Source organism: Malaclemys terrapin, chromosome 2, assembly GCF_027887155.1.
Source record: "Malaclemys terrapin pileata isolate rMalTer1 chromosome 2, rMalTer1.hap1, whole genome shotgun sequence".
Classification (NCBI taxonomy): Eukaryota; Metazoa; Chordata; order Testudines; family Emydidae; genus Malaclemys; species Malaclemys terrapin.
This window is the reverse complement of record NC_071506.1, coordinates 37326487-37346115: the sequence shown is the minus strand read 5'-3', so window position 1 is coordinate 37346115 and position 19629 is coordinate 37326487. Positions and strand designations below refer to the sequence as shown.

At 42.0% G+C, this 19629-nt stretch overlaps 1 protein-coding gene across 4 annotated transcripts in view; it reads left to right on the top strand.

The window, feature by feature from the left end:
• The window catches only part of GRHL2 (grainyhead like transcription factor 2), a 114663-nt gene that overhangs the window by 6644 nt on the left and 88390 nt on the right, over positions 1–19629 (top strand). For all 4 annotated transcript variants that reach the window (XM_054018247.1, XM_054018245.1, XM_054018244.1 and 1 more), the window contains exon 2: positions 17343–17532. In XM_054018247.1, the coding sequence (XP_053874222.1) occupies positions 17343–17532 (190 nt within the window). The remainder of the gene's footprint in view (positions 1–17342; positions 17533–19629) is intronic.

Below are 19629 nucleotides of genomic sequence, written 5' to 3'. Positions count from 1 at the left end.
ATTTACTCAGAGTATGTATTAATACCTGGGGGAGCAAACAACTGTGCATATCTCTCTATCAGTGTTATAGAGGGCGAACAATTTATGAGTTTACTCTGCATAAGCTTTATGCAGGGTAAAACGGATTTATCTGGGTTTAGACCCCATTGGGAGTTGGGCAACTGAGTGCTAAAGACAAGCACACTTCTGTGAGCTGTTTTCAGGTAAACTTGCAGCTTTGGGGTAAGTGATTCAGACCCTGGATCTGTGTTGGAGCAGACGGGAGTGTCTGGCTCAGCAAGACAGGGTGCTGGAGTCCTGAGCTGGCAGGGAAAACAGGAGCAGAGGTAGTCTTTGCACATCAGGTGGCAGCTCCCAAGGGGGTTTCTGTGATCCAACCCATCACAATGGACATTTAGTCTAACCCAGGATGGCTGTTTTATGTTCTTATGGGCAGGATTTGCATGGCCCATGTAGAGAGCCTACAGAATTGCTGCAGCACAACTCCCTGGGCACCCCTGAGTTTAGTGGGAGAACCGGTTCCAGTGGATTCACAACTATTCTATGTGGCTCCAGTGGCTATTCTCTCTTAAGAGAAGGTTTATATCAGCAGTCAGGTGACAACAGTAAATAATCAGTCATTTGATTCTAACACTGAAAATGAAACTTTTTTACAAGAAGAAAAAAACCCAGTATTATTCCTGAAGATATTTTCTCTCTCTCTCTGGTTCATTGTACCCTTCGGCCTAGATCCTGTCCTTCCTGGCTTCCTTCTACAGCAGATGTGGGCAAACTATGGCCTGCGGGCCAAATCTGGCGCGCGGGACCGTTCTTCCTGGCCCCTGAGCTCCCAGCTGGGGAACCTAGTCCCTGACACCTCCCCCACTATCCCCCCTCCCCTGCAGCCGGGCCACTCTCTGGCCTGCTGCTCCCGCTGGGCAGCGTGGGGAGCGCAACTGGCTCTGGCTGGCTGTTGTGGCTGTGAGCTCCTGCTGCTGGTAAGGGGGCGGGGAGTGGGAGGGTTGGGTAAGGGAGTGGAGGGTCCTGGGGGACAGTCAAGGAGAAGGGGGAGGTTGGATGGGGCGGAGGTTCTCGGGCGGCGGTCAGGGGATGGGGAACAGGGAGAGTTGGGAGTGAGAGTTCCGGGGGGCCTGTCAGGGGGCAGAGATGTGGATGGGGGTCAGGAGGGCAGTCAGGGGACAGGAAGCAGGGGGCTGGGATCCCAGGGGACAGTTAGGGGCGGGGGGTCCCAGGAGGGGGTGGCCAGGGGACGAGGAGCAGAGGGCGGTTGGATAGGGGGTGGGAGTCCCAGGGGGAGGCTGTCAGGGGGTGTGGATAGGGGTCGGGGCAGTCAGGGGACAGGGATCATGGGGGTTGGATGGGGTGGGGGTCCCGGGAGGGGGCAGTTAGGGGACAAGGAGCACGGGGGGTTGAATGGGTGGGGGATTCTGAGGGGGGGCAGTCAGGGGGCTGGAAGTGGGAGGGGGCGGATAGGGGGCGGAGGCCAGGCTGTTTGGGGAGGCACAGCCTTCGCTAGCCGGCCCTTCATACAGTTGCGCAACCCCGATGTGGCCCTTGGGCCAAAAAGTTTGCCCACCCCTGTTCTACAGATTTAAAGAAACAGTACACATACTTGTACCAGCCAGAAGGGCCAACAGCAGTGGTTGCTGTGTGGCCTGGGTGGGGGGAATTTCTGTTCCCCCAGCTGCCATGGAGCACCCCTTTGCACAGTGTCTTTATTTGCACTGTGCACAGATTACAGGATTTTCCTCTACATTAATAAATTAAAACCTTTTAGTATTAATATTTTCTTGCTGCAGTATATATAATTTAATATATAATTCCTAGATCTTCAGACCAGTGATATTAAGTGCACTAATGATACTGAATAATTCTGGCCTCAGTTTTCATGAGATTTAACTGGTTCATAGGGGCAGATTCATTGTTGCCTTAGCCATAGCCAGTGCAGGGGGGCCGTAGGCCAAATATAAGGCAGGCATGATGAATACAATTAGTGCAGTGTCCCCTTTGACCAGGCACACAGCCCCTACTAGACAGGGCCTGGGGCAGGTGGAGGCAGAGCAAGGTCCCCCATGTGCCCTAGTTATTGCCCTCTGCCTAAAGCCCACAAGGACTGTGGCACTAGACTGGGATCTAATACCGTCCCAGCAGCCCTGGAACTGGGGAGACAAGTTGCTTCCCCTCTGTGCCAGCCCTAGTGCTGTGGCAGACTGATGGTCTATAGTTTAGTATTTCATGGTTTGGATGTCTGAACCTTCCTTGCACTCTTTACAGCTTAGCAGAAAGACCTTCTCATGTTCCTTCCTGAGTGACTGTATCTAAAGGTATTTTGCTCTATTTGTTCCCTTTGTCATAGTTAAGTTAGGAAGTTTAACAGTATGATTATCTGAGCCTTTATTTCTGATCTGCTGAATCTCTCTCCTGGCGAGTTGTAATCCTTTCCATATAAGGCCCAAGTCTTAAATTGGTCTTGAGCTGTTACAGTAAAACCTTAGAGTTATGAACACCATGGGAATGGAGGTTTTGTTCACAACTCTGAAATGTTCGTAACTCTGAACAAAACATTACGGTTGTTCTTTCAGAAGTTTACTACTGAACATTGGCTTAATACTCCTTTGAAACTTTACTATGCAGAAGAAAAATGCTGCCTTTAATCATATGAATTTAAATGAAACAAGTGCAGAAACAGTTCCCTTACCTTGTCAAATTATTTTTTTTAACTTTCCCTTTATTTTTTTAGTAGTTTACTTGTAACACAATGCTGTACTGTATTTGCTTTTGTTTTGGTCTCTGCTGCTACCTGATTGCATAGTTCTGATTCCAAATGAGGTCTGTGATTGACCAGTCAGTTTATAACTCTGATGTTTGTAACTCTGAGGTTCTACTGTATAAGATTACCCGTTACTCAGCTATTAAATATTTATTTAGGCCATATTTTCAAAGGTATCCACTAGTTTTGAATGCCTCAAATGCCCCTGCGTAAAGCATTGTTGGGCCTAATTTTCAAGTGGTGAGCATCCAGCAACTCCAAGAGAAGCCAATCGGAAGTGCAAGTGTTCAGTACCTGCATTTTTCAAAATGTTGCTCTTATCTATTTCAGTGTCCCTTGAAAAGTGTCTGACTTTATGTCAGGGAAGCAAGCAGATGAGTGGTTGCTATTCTGAGGAATGTACAGGATTTTCAAACATAGATTTGCTTGCTAAGAATAAAGTTAGCTAATAGACACATGATGATGAAGGTTGCGTGTCTGTCACGGAGGTCACGGAAGTTATGGATTCCTGCCCTCTCTGCACTGGGGAAGGGTTGTGGAGGCAGGCCGGTGGGGATGTGCTCTTAGCCTGGCCACATTAAAAAGCTCATCACCATTGCTATGGATGGGGCATCCAAATGTGAAATCACCTGAAACCAGTTGTCACTAGATGTCTTTTGAAAAATATCAATTCAGTGCACTATTGGAGAGTCCTTTGCTTGTATCATATTCTCCAGTAGTCATTGGAGAAGATGGTCTGGGTTGTCTTATATTGCTCAAAATAAAACTATCAAATATTCACCAAGATTCTGGGATTCACCATTGTATGAATCTGTTAGCTTAGTAATGCCCCTCTGAAAAAGCAGTGACTAAATACAATTTGGGGGTTATGGTAGATAATCAGCTGAACACGAGCTCCCAGAGTGACACCCCAAAAGGGGTAATACAATCCTTGTATGCATAAACAAGCGAATCTTGAATAGGAGTAAAGACGTTATTTTACCTTTGTATTTGGTCCTGGTATGACCACTGCTGGAATACTGTGTCCAGTTCTGGTGTCCACAATTCAAGAAGGATGCTGATAAACGGAAGGGGTTCAGAGAAGAGCCATAACAATGATAAAGGATTAGAAGTGTTGTAGTTGGGTTGGTCCCAGGATATTAGAGAGACAAGGTAGGCTAGGTCATATCTTTTATTGGACCAACTTCTGTTGGTGAGAGAGACACAGAGCTCTGTGTAAGCTCAAAAGCTTGTCTCTCTCACCAACAGAAGTTGGTTCAATAAAAGATATGACCTCATCCACCTTGTCTCTCTAAAAGAATAGAAAACATGCCTGAAAGCGATAGACTCAAAGAGCTCAATTTATTTAGCTTAGCATAGAGAAGGTTAAGCTCTGACTTGATTACAGTCTATAAGTACCTACATAGGAAACAACTCTTTGGTAATGGGCTCTTCAATATAACAGAGAAAGGTCTAACAATCCAATGGCTGGAAATGGAAGTCAGACAAATTCAGATTGGAAATAAGGCATACATTTTTAACAGTGAGGGTAATTAAGCACTGGAACATCTACCAAAGGTTATTCTGGAATCTCCATCACTGGCAATTTAAAAATAAACATTAGATGTTTTTCTAAAAGATACTCTATAGGAATTATTGTGGGGATGTGCTATGGTCTGTGCTACACAGGAGGTCGGACTCAATAATCACAGTGGTCCCTTATGGCTTTGGAATCTAAATCATAGGCTTCTAATCAATGACTGGAAGAATAACAGCTAATCAGCAGAGAACAGCTAACAGCAATAAATAACTAGCTCTGACCTCCCAACAGATTCGGTACACTATTCTTCTTTTCTCTAATGATATCAAATATGTAAAGAGGAAGATAAATCTTCCTTCTGAAAGAATGACTAATTAAACCATATTAAGAGTGTTTGAACTGTGGAGAAATCAAATATTGCAACATCCTTGTAATTTGTGAATATATGCCTAATAACTATTGCCTCAAATGAGAGAGACACTCACAGACTTGCTATTTTCCCTAGTAGTAGTAGAATGCAATTCTGTCCCTATTATTGAAGAATTTATCTATTTTATGTTTGAAATAAACTAAGATTTTATGATAATATGCTTTTTCCATTGTGAGAAGTCATGGCTCAAAAGAGGTTAGGACTATTGCATTTGTGCTTTCCATATGATTGTTGCATCTTCAGAATAGAAAGTCTCTTTAGAGAGCTGCATTGCTGAGGCTATAATTATTGCATTCCTATTAACTTCAGTGAGAGTTTTGAGTGAACCAGGGCTGCAGGCACAAGCCCTACAATGCAACAAGTCCAAGGAGCTTTGTCATTGCTACTTGGAGATTAAAGAAGTGCTGTGGGGCCACCTGCACAGAGAGATCTGTTAAACAATCTCGTATATTTCCTGTCAAAAGAATCAAAATACAGAGGGACCTGGATATAGGTCCTGATACAAAGCCCATTTAAATAAATTCCTGTTGACTTCATTAGGCCTTGAATCAAGCCCATGGTGCAAATCCAGAAAGTCCTCCGTTCTTTGAAGATATGCCACATAATATTGTCCTACTTAATAGAGTGAAACCTTCCTTCTGTAACTACCCAAAGGTCAACAAAAATTGGTTGCGTAATAGAAATTGTTTTTAACTAAGTCAAACAAAACTGTATTTGAAACCACAGAGATACTTTAAAGTCTTTACTTAAGACAGGAAACTGATTATTAGAGGTGGACCTTAGTTCAGGTTTTACTGTATATTTTTTATCTTTCTTTCTGTGTCAAATACTTTTCTGTAGCTGCCTTTGACACATTTAATAACATATCCATGTACCCAATATACTTTACTTTCCCTCAGAGATTAGTGTAGGCAATATAATTGCTTTTAGTCATTCAGCATGTTTGATCTTGTTGAGATTTGTCATTATATTGAAAAAGAAAAATTTACCTAGAATTACAAAAGATCCCAAACTAGCACTCCTTAGTAGGCAAACTCCCATTGCCTTCAATGGGAGTGTTGTTTGATTGAGGAAGAACTGCCGATTGGGCCAGAGGTCTGGTATCTTCTTACCTGTAATTTCCAAGTAGTCTAAACACTTGTATTTTACTCTACTTTGAAGTTATTTGTGTACAGTACATGTTTGCAGGGTTGGGGTGAAGTCTATTATAAGGACTTTATGTCTTCCTCTGAAGCTTTAGTATTGTCCATTACTAGAAACAAACCATCTGACTAGATAGACCATTTTCTTATTTGAGTATGGAAATTCTTATGCTTCTTTATAACTTTGGACACTGTCATCTAATTGAGGCCCAGATTTTACTGGCTATTAAACTGTAATTTCTGGGACAAGTTCTCTGGATTCCAACATATCTATTAAATAAATTAAAAAGTCATAGTGAGACAATGGTATATTTTATTCTTCACCTCCTGCCCACAAAAATATATTGTGAGTAGAGTTTGGGCTGACCTAGAATTCTCAATTCAAATCTCTTCAAGTTCTAGGAAAGTCAAGACAATGATCAGAACTTTTTGGCTTATGCTTATTTCTGTAATGGGCACAAGTAGAACTTCAGTTTCAAACACTCTCAAACTTGGAGAAAATTTAGATCTAGATCTTAAAGTTGTGAACTGGACCTATCACAAAAGAGAATTTTTGTTGTCATTTACCCACACTTTCAAATTTGTTCAGGATGTGTCTTCCCTTTAGCTATGTGTCCCTCAAGCAGGGCTTTCCCGTGCAACTTGTGTGTGGACCCTGGGTTTAAATCTAGTTTATATCAGCTTCACACGTCTGTAAAATTTACAAGCACAAGCTAAACTGATCTAATCAGTTTTAAAATGATGTAAGAGAATCCACACACAAAAATTGCACTGGTTTAACTAAACCAAATTAAATTAAACTGGCACAATGTCTGTGTTGAGACAAGCCCTCGTTTAGTATCTTTTCACACTTCTATATAGTGGCATGTTGCCTGCAGCCTAGAAGTTTGGTGACTTATTTAACAGCTGCTACAAGCTGCCACATAGATCATATCCAATTCTGAGCTTGTGTCTCAGCCTACTTGCATCATATTGTATCATTTGAATCAAATATTTATTTGAAATGCAGTTGTAAATGTGACAGGTTTGTTGATCTACACATTTACTCATTCATCTAGAAAGCAACTACACAACAGCACATAACAAGAATCAGCATATCAGAGAGAAACTCAATAAGGGCACGTCTGTACTTGAAACTTGTTGCAACTTTTATGTATCCGCATCAAGTGATTTGCATTAAGTGATCCACAATAACTGTTGTGCAAGCAGTTTGTATACACCACACTGTTATCCTGCATTGTTTTGTTTCTAAATAAATGCTCAGCATTCTGGTCAGCCATCCCATGATGCATTGCTCTGTAGCTATGCTGTATTCATTCTGGGATTTTTTGCACTGTGCATTGTGGGGTATCTATTGGCAGGCAATGGAACTGTGGGGCTGAGGGACAAACTAAATAATTACCATGATTCCTCTTATTTCATCCCATCATCCATCTGGCTTTTGCGAGCTAGCCAGCACCATTTTCAAAGCACTATCAGGCGTCATAGAAGATACATATGAGAGCACTATATTCATCATCATCTAAATTCATCCAGTATTCTTTAGAACCAGGTCAATAGAGGTCCTGCTAAGGAGGATGACATTGAACACACATTTCTCCTAGATCTCTTCCTGGGGTGGCTTCGCTTGACAGAGAGCTGCTTTTGGGCACAGACAAATAGCACTTACTGGTGAGACAGGATAATGATGCAGACCTGGGATGACTAACAGCAGTGGCAGACCTTCAAGATATCAAAAGTCACTTTCCTAGAAATTTGTATAGAACTAAAGCTGCAGTAGCAGAACACCGACACGAGAGCTCTTGTCAGTGTGGAGACGCGCACGGCCACTGCTGTCTGGAAGCTCACAACCATTGGTTGCTACTGGTCAGTAGTTAAGCAGTTTGGTGTTGTTAAATCAATTGTCTGGGCTATTGTCATGGAGATGTGTATGGTCCTGGGCATCAGTCTGGGCTATGCACAGAGGTTATTAATGGGTTTGCATGGTTTGGGGTTCCCAAATTGTGCTGTGCACATTGATACGACCTGTGTGCATATTCTTTGCCTCCTCACCCTCCAATCTTGGAGTTAATCAACAGGAAGGGATATTTCTTGATGGTGCCGCAAAGCGTAGTTGATTACTGTCAACAATTCACTAATATTGACATTGGGTGGTCTGGAAAGGTCCATGATCCCAGGATCTTTAGAATCTCTGGAGTTTTTTCCTGCAATGAGAAATTGAATTTTTGCTCCCATGGTCTCAATGGACATTGATGGTGTTTGTAGATGGTGTTTGTAGCCATATTGGTCCTGGGATATGAGAGAGTCCAGGTAATATCTTTTATTGGACCAACTTCTGTTGGTGCACGGGACAAGATTCCACCAGTCATTCTAGAGACTCAGCTTTACCATATGTTCCCCTGACTTTTGAAGCCTTTTACTCTACACTTGGATAGGAGAAAGGAACTGTTTAACTATACTGTGACAGGGTGCACTCACTGCTGGTGGCGCCTCTTCCTGGCCATCCCAGGGATTAGCTCTGCCAGGTGCTGTGCCCCCCTTCCAGTGGTGTCTTCACCCATCCTGTCTCATCCTGAGGCCCCTCTTGTTCCAGGAACTGCAGCCTCCCATTTGTGACTTGGCTCTCCAACGAGGTCACTAGGTGATTTCCCTTTCCGGGGTTAGGAAAGTCGCTTCTCACAATAGGCTCAGGCAGTTTTCCCTGTTCACTGCCCTGCCAGTGCCACTTCCCTAATGGCTGGTTGGGGAACCCAGGCCCAACCTCTACTCTGGCTTCCGGCTCAGGGACCCTCTAGTCAGCAGTCAAGGCCTGTTCCACCCATATCTTGCTGCATTTCCCTGAGCCCTTTCCTAACCTTCTGGTTCTCCCTTCCTTCTCTGGATCTGTCACCTTCACATCACTCCCTCCTCCTAGGAAGCAAGTTCAGGCTACATGCCTCTGCAGCCTCCAAACACTCCTCCCTCCTTCCAGGGAGTGACTGCAGCCTTTCCCATCAGCCCTTTTCTGTTGCCAACTTCCTGGCTTCATAAAGTGAGGACAGCTCCTCCTCCAGCTGGACTTTATCAGCAAATTAGGCCTTAGCACTCCTTGACTCTCTTCCAGGTGTGGCTTATGCATTAATTGGCCTAATTTACCCCATCAGGCCTTGTGTGAGGTGGACACCCCATCACCTATACCTTGAGTGTTGCAGAATGACAGTGGACTGTGCATTTGGGAGATTGATAGATAGATATTGGGGTTTGATGTCTAGGCTAGAGGCTGATGAGAAATAGCTGTTACTTATGACAGCTGCTTGCTGTGTTTTTGCACAGCCTTTGTTAGAACAAGGGAGAGAGCCTTGCAGATGGATGGGAGGAGGAGGAGGTTGGCATACTTGATTAACATTTTCAACAGCCAGAGAAGATGCCTCTGTGAAATGCTGCAGCTACTGAGGGGCACAGTTCAAGATGTATGATGTTCCTATTATGAGGCTAGGGGTCACTTGTGAACAATGTATATGCTTTTGTATATCATATTGCCTCTATATAAATCCATGGTACGCCCACATCTAGAGTGCTGTGTGCAGATCTGGTTGCCCCATCTCAAAAAGGATATATTGGAATTGGAAAAGGTTCAGAAAAGGGCAACAAAAATGATTAGGGGTATGGAACAGCTTCCATATGAGGAGAGATTAATAAGACTGGGACTTTCCGGCTTAGAAAAGAGACAACTAATGGGGGTATTATAGAGATCTATAAAACCATGACTGGTATGGAGAAAATAAATAAGGAAGTGTTATTTATTCCTCATAACACAAGAACTAGGAGTCACCAAATGAAATTAATAGGCAGCAGGTTTAAAACAAACAAAAGGAAGTATTTCTTCACACAACACACAGTCAACGTATGGAACTCTACCCAGAAGATGTTGTGAAGGCCAAGACTATAACAGGGTTCAAAAAGAACTAGATAAGTTCATGGAGGATAGGTTCATGAATGGCTATTAGCCAGGATGGACAGGGATGGTGTCCCTACCCTCTGTTTGCCAGACATTGGGAATGGGTGACAGGGGATGGATCACTTGATGATTACCTGTTCTGTTCATACCCTCTGTAGCAGCTAACATTGGTCACTGTTGGAAGCAAGGATACTGGGCTAGATGGACCCTTGGTCTGACCCAGTATGGCCATTCTTATGTATACAGCTTAAATCAGGATCACTGTGCTCGTATTAATGTGTACGTACAGTGCTGTTAGCTTTTGACATTCTGCATATAGGGATTCTAGTATACTCTATGTGGAAATTTTTAACATAGCGTATTGATGGATTGTATTATAGTGCATGTGAAGGTAGGCATTCTTATGAATTAGGTTAATGGACATATGCATTTTCATGAATTGTTCTAGATGAAAAACCATGCAAAGACATTTTCAATAATTTTAAAATAAATAACAAATACAGTACACCAATTTGAAAGTTGTGATCAGTAAAAAAGTATTCAACATTCATAAGATTGTGTAAATTGAAAAACACTTTAAAACATTTAAGTTATAAAGTATAGTGTGCAAATAAGTTTATGCTTTCAAAGTCATAAATGTATGTACGTAGGGCACTCAATACTGCTCTCTGCATCTTGGAATATGGGATGATGGTAGAAGGGAATCTCTCTGTGGCTCACGGAACATGATTTTCTTTATCTTGTGCCGTAGACTGCCTAGAACGAGAACTCTTTCCTGGCATTGTTGCAGTGAATGGTGTGTCCCAAAATGTGGAGTTTCAGAGGTAGAGGGCTGCACAGGTCCATAGGCTAGGGCATAGGCCTTGACCAAAGAGCCCCTATGCTCTAGTCTACAGGACAGTTGTTCGCCTTTCCATCATCTGCAGCAGCTGTGTATATATGTACCTAGCCATGTCCCTGTTCTTTTCTTTCTCCTTTTCTGTCATGCTGCAGGAACCCTTCCCTCCACTCCTCTGTCATTTATCTCTCTCGGGATGTTCTTTGAACATATCATGCCATGTCATCTCTTGAGCTCCTCTTCCTCCTATGCAGATTGGACAGATGTTCATGCAGTGTTAGCACCCTATCCCTGCTCATTAAGGTGTCTGCTGCGATAGCCAAAAAAAAAGAAAAAAGAGAGAGAGAGAAAGGACAACTAGTTACTGTTCAAATTGAAGTCTCCATGCCAACAGTAACTAAATGTTGCTTTTTCCTTAATTTTGGAATTCTATTCCTGAATCTCTTCCCAGTCTTGGGTGAGCTTGGAGATGGTAGGATGTCTTCACAATCTTCTCTGTTTTAACAGGACACCTTCACCTGTGATTTGAGGGGGGTGATTTGTTTAGCCAACTTGGGGAAAGGGGTAATAAATATATGGTGGGCTGTGGATGTTGGGATGGGGGCTATCTAAAGATGGTGCAGAAGAGGCAGGGTAGTAATTACACGTGCATCTCTGCAGGCTGTCCTTACTTTGGAGGATGTTACTCTGAGGCATGTCACCAAAAGGCAGAGGAGGATTCTGTTCAAAAAGACCATTGGCAAAGCAGAAAAATAGGCTGTGCTGCTGTTTATCAGGATGGTGCCCACAGAGCTGGGGTACATAGAATAAGGAACCACAAACTGTGGGCAGTGAGAGAAGAGCTGCATTGCTGTGCAATCTTCTTGCCAAAGCAGAATAATATCTTTGGTTTAGGTTCTGTTTTTAAAACACCCATGAAACAGCACAAAGTGCCCTGTAAAATAAATAGAATGCTGCAGTAGCCCAAAGAGAGCTGAAATCCTTACAGTGCCTAACAATAATTTTATTTTTGGAAATGTTTATGTCCCGTTACTTTTCTGATTTACCTCAGAATACCGCGCATTGGCTAAAAGCTGAGGGCATTAACGAAACTGTGAGCAAGATACATGATTCTGGTGTTTTTCTTTTCTGTGTCGGCCACTACGATAAAAATGCTTTTACTTTACACCATCTGCTTTTTAACCCATGCAATGCCACCATCTTGGCTTGGGGGGGGGGGGTTATTCATAGATTCTAGGACTGGAAGGGACCTCGAGAGGTCATCGAGTCCAGTCCCCTGCCCTCATGGCAGGACCAAATACTGTCTAGACCATCCCGGATAGACATTTATCTAACCTACTCTTAAATATCTCCAGAGATGGAGATTCCACAACCTTCCTAGGCAGTTTATTTTAGTGTTTAACCACCCTGACAGTTAGGAACTTTTTCCTAATGTCCAACCTAAACCTCCCTTGCTGCAGTTTAAGCCCATTGCTTCTTGTTCTATCCGTAGAGGCTAAGGTGAACAAGTTTTCTCCCTTCTTCTTATGACACCCTTTTAGATACCTGAAAATGTCCACTAACTATTTGTGTCTGTGTGTGTCTTCAATCTAGAGGAGTTGGACATTTGCTGTTTGCCTAGAGCAGCAGAAACCCGTCGAGCCAACCACACTCAAAGGCCTGGTGATTAACCATTTGATGTAGCTTCCTGGTGTAAAGGAAGCACATTAATGAAAATGGTGACTTGCTCCAGTACAGCTGACATGGAGAAAACTGCAGGTTCCTGGAGCAAGATCCAATCAGTCCCGGTTTACACCTGTTCACTTGGCCTACATTAATAGGAGTAGATAGCAGTGCACCATGTACTGATATAGCTGTATCAGTGGCTAAAACAAGAAAAAAGAAAAGGAACTAAACTCTGTCCAGATGTACAGCCAAAAGTGAAAGCAAAGGAACAGTGCATAGACATAGATAGTGTGCATCACAATACTTTCTTCCTTGTCATTTCAATCAATTATTTAAACCCCCCTGATTACAGCCTTTTCTGCTCTGCCAGTGCAACCAGTGGCCGGAGAACACCTATTGGCAACCTTTTCTTCTTTACCAACACACCCAACCACCTCAGACCAATGTTCTGATACCCCTCAAAGAAGACCAGAAAAGCATATTCACAGCTCTGACAACTGGAAGGAAAATGTACTGCAGACGAGTCATAAACAGCATTGTGTCAAATGGGCTTGAGTAGAGCCAAGTGGTGCCAGGAATTGGGGAAGGAGCCTGCAAAAGTGCCTTGCGTGACCCACGTGCAGAAAGAACTTAGCCTAGAGGGATAGAGGAGATTGTGAAATCCTGTCTATTAGGGAAGGAATGGTTTGTACCTGGGAGGGCCAGATGAACTGTTTAGTTCTTGTAATGTTTCAGAAACCAGATCCCAGGAATGAGGGAACTTTATCTGAAGCATGTTGGATGTGTGCATTCCTTGGAGAGTCAGAGGGCAAAGTGTGGCTTGGACAACCCAATGATGGGACAGGCTAGAATGAACCCTCCACATTTGCTCCAATCTCTTCAACCTGTGCCTAGCTTTTGGTACTTAACAGGGGAATTATGTTATTGTGACATGACGTTTCTATGGACATTCTGAATCTCATGGTATTTGTGAACTCCATGGTATTTGTGGGCCCAATGCAGGTGGCCATGCTCTGGGGAGTAACTTACAGGAAATCAAATATGGGAGCAGGAGAGAGGCAGACACATGGATGAAAAGGGGATGCTATTGCTATTAATAATGCCTTGCGCCACTCCAAATGCCTCATACTAGGATTGCCAATTTCGGTTGGATGTGTCCCTGGAGGTTTCATCACATGACATAATCTTTAATTAAATATTAATCTTTAATTCATGGAGACTCCAGGACAATCCTGGAGGGTTGGCACCCATACTTACTATCTCAAAATGAGTTCTTTAGGGGAAGGTGCTAGTTCAGTTTAATTTAAACCTGTTCCAAGTTTACTTAAACTAAACTGACCTTTACAATAAGAGTTTTCAAATAGGGTTTTTCACCAGTTTAAATATATTGGTTCAAATTCATACCTTTGTTTGTAGTTGTGCAACTTTCCTGTGTAGACAAGGCCTCAGATTAGGCTTATACTATCATGGAGACCAATTTGCTACAGTGTGTAAACATTTTGTTGTACTAAACCTGACCCATGAGTAATGTGATAGTGTTGCTGTTCTTCACAAGCTTGTATCCCTTCCTTCCACCTCACTCCCATCCTTCCTCCCCATCAAAAAACTGGTGATTTCCACGTAGTGCTGACAGGCAATGTTAGCAATGCAGTGTCTAGACAGACACTTTGTTGCCCTAACTACATTGACCTAAGCGCTATGCCTCTCGTGGAGGTGAAGTTATTAGGTCTGTGTAGTGGGGGACTTACAAAGGCAGCAGCAACCCTGTAGTGTAGACATTTAGAGTTAGGTTGATGTAACCTTATGTCGACCTAACTCTATAGCAGGGGTCGGCAATCTTTCAGAAGTGCTGTGCCGAGTCTTCATTTATTCACTCTAATTTAAGGTTTCGCATGCCATAATATATTTAAACATTTTTAGAAGGTTTCTTTCTATAAGTCTATAATATAGAACTAAACTATTGTTGTATGTAAAGTAAACAAGGTTTTTAAAATGTTTAAGAAGCTTCATTTAAAATTAAATTAAAATGCAGAGCCCCCCAACCAGTGGCCAGGACCCGGGCAGTGTGAATGCCACTGAAAATCAGCTCGCGTGCCGCCTTTGGCACATGTGCCATAGGTTGCCTACCCCTGCTCTATAGTGTAGACTAGAGCTAATATTGCATTCTGCCCATGACTAGCTCTTCTGATAACAATCAATTGGTTGAAATGATTTCACAATGCTTAACTGGTGATAATTAGATCTCCGCATTAACCCCCCTGTGAGCTGACTGCAGGGCTCAGGGTAGAGAAGTTTTTATTTCTGTTAGTGTTATTGTTTCAGTTTGTTTTCAAGCTCCATAAAATGACAGTGCTTTTGTTTACATGCTGCAGGCCATCTCTATAACCAGAGGAGACAGTCATTTTATTTTTAAATATGAAAGCATAGAATCTAGAGAAAATGTGTTTAGTTCAATCTGAAGGAAGACCCTAAAACCTAATCTCCTGATCTCTGCTGCCATGAATTTTTACCTCCCAGGCTATTTAATTACACTCATCACCTTAGTGTCTGAGTGCCCTCCAAAATGATAGCTGTATAACTTATGGAACTCTCCTTTCTTACCCCTTGAAGATTGATCCTATCAAGGACTGAGTGCTTAGAGGCTGATTCCTTCTGGTTTGGGTGTCTAACATTTCTCCAGACAAGCCCTGTTACAATTTTAAACAGGTGATTCTTGTGATAAGCCTGTAGCACTCACGCTATGAAGTCAGTTATGATTGTCAAATGCAAGAGCTCCAAGGGACAGAAGAGTGAATGTTTGTAGTTTTTGATTATGAGCTAAGATCACTACAGAGGAGACTGTATGTGGTATTGGTGCTGCTCACAATGGGCAGTTGCCCATGTCATAAAACCATCATGTGTTTAGTTAAAGGAGAGCTTTGTTCAGGAAAGAAGAATCCGAAGGGAATAATTACCTCTTAGCTGGTTGAGAAGTGGCTCTTCCAGGGCGGGAACAAGGTTTCAATCACCTCTTAAGCACAAAGAAAGAGGTTATTGCAAACCTGAGTTGAGCGTCACTAACAATACAAAGCTGACAAGGAAAGCAGGCCTTGCAGTTTCTTACAACTGTCTTCTAGTATAAATAAATGCTTTAGTTTCCCTCACTGTAGCTTTAGGTACCCAATTATAGATATGGAAATGAGAGGGGGAAGCCCTAAAATAGTGCAAAAGGCCAGATGATGGTGGAAAGACACTGCAAAAAGGAAAGGAGTATCTTAAAGTCAAGATATTTAACCAGAAGGAAAAAATAATCAGAGATCATTATTCTGGTTATTTGTGTAATGAAGTTATGAAATGCTCTCTCCTGCAGCTCATAAAATTTTGATCCGTGTATTGGCTGATTATTTTGTTTCTTGTTAAACGAAGTAACATGCAAACAGTGCTGTGTTCTGGAGAAATGATAATCTCTACCCCCAAAAATCCCTTAATTATTCCACAAGAAAATTCACTTTGCAAAGCCCATTCAACCATCAGTAGCGTTCAATGTGAAGTTTGTGCTTTTCAGTAAATTTACAGTAGGGTTCATTGTAACTGGAAAATTGTGGGTCAGGGCATATCCCAGGGGAGTAAAGGTAAGGGAAGCACTTATTTGGATTGTGAATTCAGTTTGACCTTTATTGTCTCCTATTTCTCAATTCAAATATAGAACTAGATTGCACAGTGTTTGTTTTAACAGAAGTCCCACTAACTTCAATTAAAGTTTTGCCTGCTTAAGAACTGTAGGATTAGCCCAACAATAATTAGAGGCGAACCAACAAATCTAAAATGAGCAGTTTTTACATAAATGTAAACGATTGTAAGGAATTAAAAAAAAAAACTTCACAAGAAAGGCTAGTCAAGTAAATAGGCTGGCAAATGAAGAAAGCACATTCAATTCTAAGTCATTTTTACCCAATTTGATTGTTCCTCGGAGAACTGATACATTTTTTGAAGAGGAAATGTATAAAAAAGATTTCATCAGGTGCATAGTTTGAACAATCAAACTGACTCAGTGCTTCCAATGAACAATGGGATTATCTGCCTTTCAATCCAGATAAAACATTTCCCTCCCAGTGCTGGGTTACTTCTGATTTTTTGTGTAGTAATAATACTTTGCATTTATATAGCTGTTTATCTGTTGGATCACAAAGCACATTATAAAGGTGCTCATTGTTATTTCCATTTCCAGTAAATGAGGCTTTGTCTGCAATGGAGATTTCAGCTATTGGTAGTCAGCCATCAGTGTAGTTGTATCAATACAAACCCATGATGTATGTGTGCAAACCCACTATAATGCCTCGATTCACACAGGTTCAGTGTATCCCAGTTTCAAGCAAGGGCAAACTACACTTGTGCAAATCATAGTTTATAGTGGTTTTGCCTGTCTATGCCAAGGGTTTACAGCTATACTGGAGGCAGAAGTCCCCAGCATATACAGTGCCTGAGACTCAGAGAGGTTAAATTATTTGCCCACAGTAAGTCAGTGGCAGAGGTGGGAATAGAATCCAGGTCTCCTGACTTCCACCCCATTGGACCACAGATGCCCCAATTATTGAAAGGCAATCTGAAATCACTGTCAAATTACCTTCCAAATAAGCAAGAAGGGAGAAAAATAGTTCTGCTATAAAACAGGCATGTTTCTTAACTGGAAAAATAATACCTATTGTTTTACAACAATTTGAAAATTATTTTAACAGATACACCAATATACATAGTACAGTGTGAGGAAAACAATGCACACAAATCATTGGGGTGCAGATGCACACCAGTTTGGTCTTCTGGATGCATAGATACATATAGTTAAGGTTTGAGGATCTCTATCTAGTATTGATGCATGTTTTAACAGCAAGTTTAGTACCGAAGTCTTTGCTTGACACTGTTAGATCAATTTTACTCCATTTTGTCTTATTTTTTGCTCATCCTCTCTTGAAAAGATTATGCAATAGAAAATTGTAAGGTGGCTTGTGGATCTGAAAGGAAAAATCTCTGGTGAATTACCATTGTGTGCCTTGTGTTTTTACAGTAACAAACGGCTTGTGGCCTTAGTACCAAATGAGACACCATTCAATACCAGACGAGCCTACACAAGTGAAGATGAAGCCTGGAAATCGTACCTGGAAAATCCCCTAACAGCAGCTACCAAGGCTATGATGAGCATAAATGGAGATGAGGACAGTGCTGCTGCTCTCGGCCTATTGTATGATTACTATAAAGTAGGTAACTTAATTGTTATATCTTCCAACCCTGATAAATTTAGCAGGGGTCAGTTTTTAAGGCATATCAAGAGAGAAAATTATGCTGCAGAACAATTTCCAAATAAGTTTCTTCCCACTGGACACTAGCATTAAACTCCCTCTCCATTTCAAGAAGACAACTTAAAGGCCTTTTGATTTAGCTACCACTGGGTATTAAAGCTACAATTACAAATCTTAAAAGAACCCAGGACCCACTATTTTGTTCAGCACAGTATTCTTGCTTTTCTTCATTTCTAAAAGCCTCTGATATAATTAATTAAGTTTTCTTTAAGTTTCTATAATTAAGTTTGCTTTTGGTTTATAAGCCTGGAGTATTCTTTAAAAAGCAGAGACCTTGCTCATCTGGAGGTTTTTCTATGGCATCAGGACTCATTTTGCTTAAATTGAAACTTTTTATTTTTGCCCACTCCTTAACTAGGCTTTCTCTCTTAATGGCAGTTCCATTTGTTATTGTTGTTGTTATTTATTTGTATTAAAGTAGTGCCTAGAGGCCCCTCTGGGCTCAGACCCCATTGTGCTAGGCGCTGTACAGACACAGAATAAGAATCAGTCCCTGCCCCAAGGAGCTTACAATCTAAATAGACTATGAGAGAGACAAAGGGTAGAAGAAAGGAAGTAGTATTACCCTGTTTACAGATAGGGAACTGAGGCTCAGAAAGATTAAGGGATTAAATCAAACTCACATAGGAAGCCTGTGACAAAGTCATGATTTGAAAACTGAGTCCCAGCCCAGTAGCTTAACAATGAAATCATCTTTGTTCTCGTATCTCTGATAATGTCTAAGTATGGCTGCTGCTAAGACTCCGGCCCTGATTACTGGCTACGACTGAAGTCAAAGCAAAACCATGGAATGCTTCTTACCAACTTTGCCATGCAGTACCTGTGTGAGAAATACCATTTTAACCCCTGCAGTGATGGTCCCCTGCTCTAAAACTCAATGCTGATTCCCGTTTGTGTAATCTGAAGTTCTTGTTGTTTCACTTAAATTGTCTTGGTCCCAATGTCTCTCATGTGTTGGATGACATTTTTTACATTACTATTACAATGAATGTGCATTTTCGCATTCAAGCTGTGTTTCAATGTGGTTTTTTTTTATATTTGGTTTTTAACAAATCAAACAATATTCACCTCAACAATTTAAAATCTCTTGCAGGTATAAAAAAAATTATCTAAATTGATCAGAGGGGTAGCTGTGTTAGTCTGTATCCACAAAAACAACGAGGAGTCCAATGGCACCTTAAAGACTAACAGATTTATTTGGGCATAAGCTTTCGTGCGTAAAAAACACTTCTTCAGATGCGTGGAGTGAAAATTACAGATACAGTGGCACATGAAGAGAAGGGAGTTATCTTACAAGTGGAGAACCAGTGTTGACAAGGCCAATTCAGTCAGGGTGGATGTGGTCCACTCCCAATAATTGGTGAGGAGGTGTCAGTACAAAGAGAGGGAAAATTGCTTTTGCAGTGAGCCAGCCACTCCCAGTCCCTATTCAAGCCCAAATTAATGGTGTTAAGTTTGCAAATGAATCGTAGCTCTGCAGTTTCTCTTTGAAGTCTGTTTTTGAAGTTTTTATATTGAATGTCCAGGGAGATTGAAGTGTTCACCTCCTGGCTTGTGTATGTTACCATTCCTGATGTCCAATTTGTGTCCATTTATTCTTTTACTTAGAGACTGTCCGGTTTGGCCAATTACATGGCAGAGGGGCATTGCTGGCACATGATGGCATATATCACATTAGTAGATGTGCAGGTGAATGAGCCTCTGATGGTGTGGCTGATGTGGTTGGGTCCTATGATGGTATCGCTAGAGTAGATATGGGGACAGAGTGGGCAATGGGGTTTGTTATAGGGATTGGTCCTGGGTTAGTGTTTCTGTGGTGTGTGTAGTTGTTGGTGTGTATTTGCTTCAGGTTGGGGGGAGGGGAGGCATCTGTAAGCAAGGACTGGCCTGCCTCCCAAGGTCTGTGAGAGTGAGGGGTCGTTTTCCAGGATAGGTTGTAGATCACTGATGATGTGCTGGAGAGGTTTTAGCTGGAGGTTGTACATGATGGCCAGT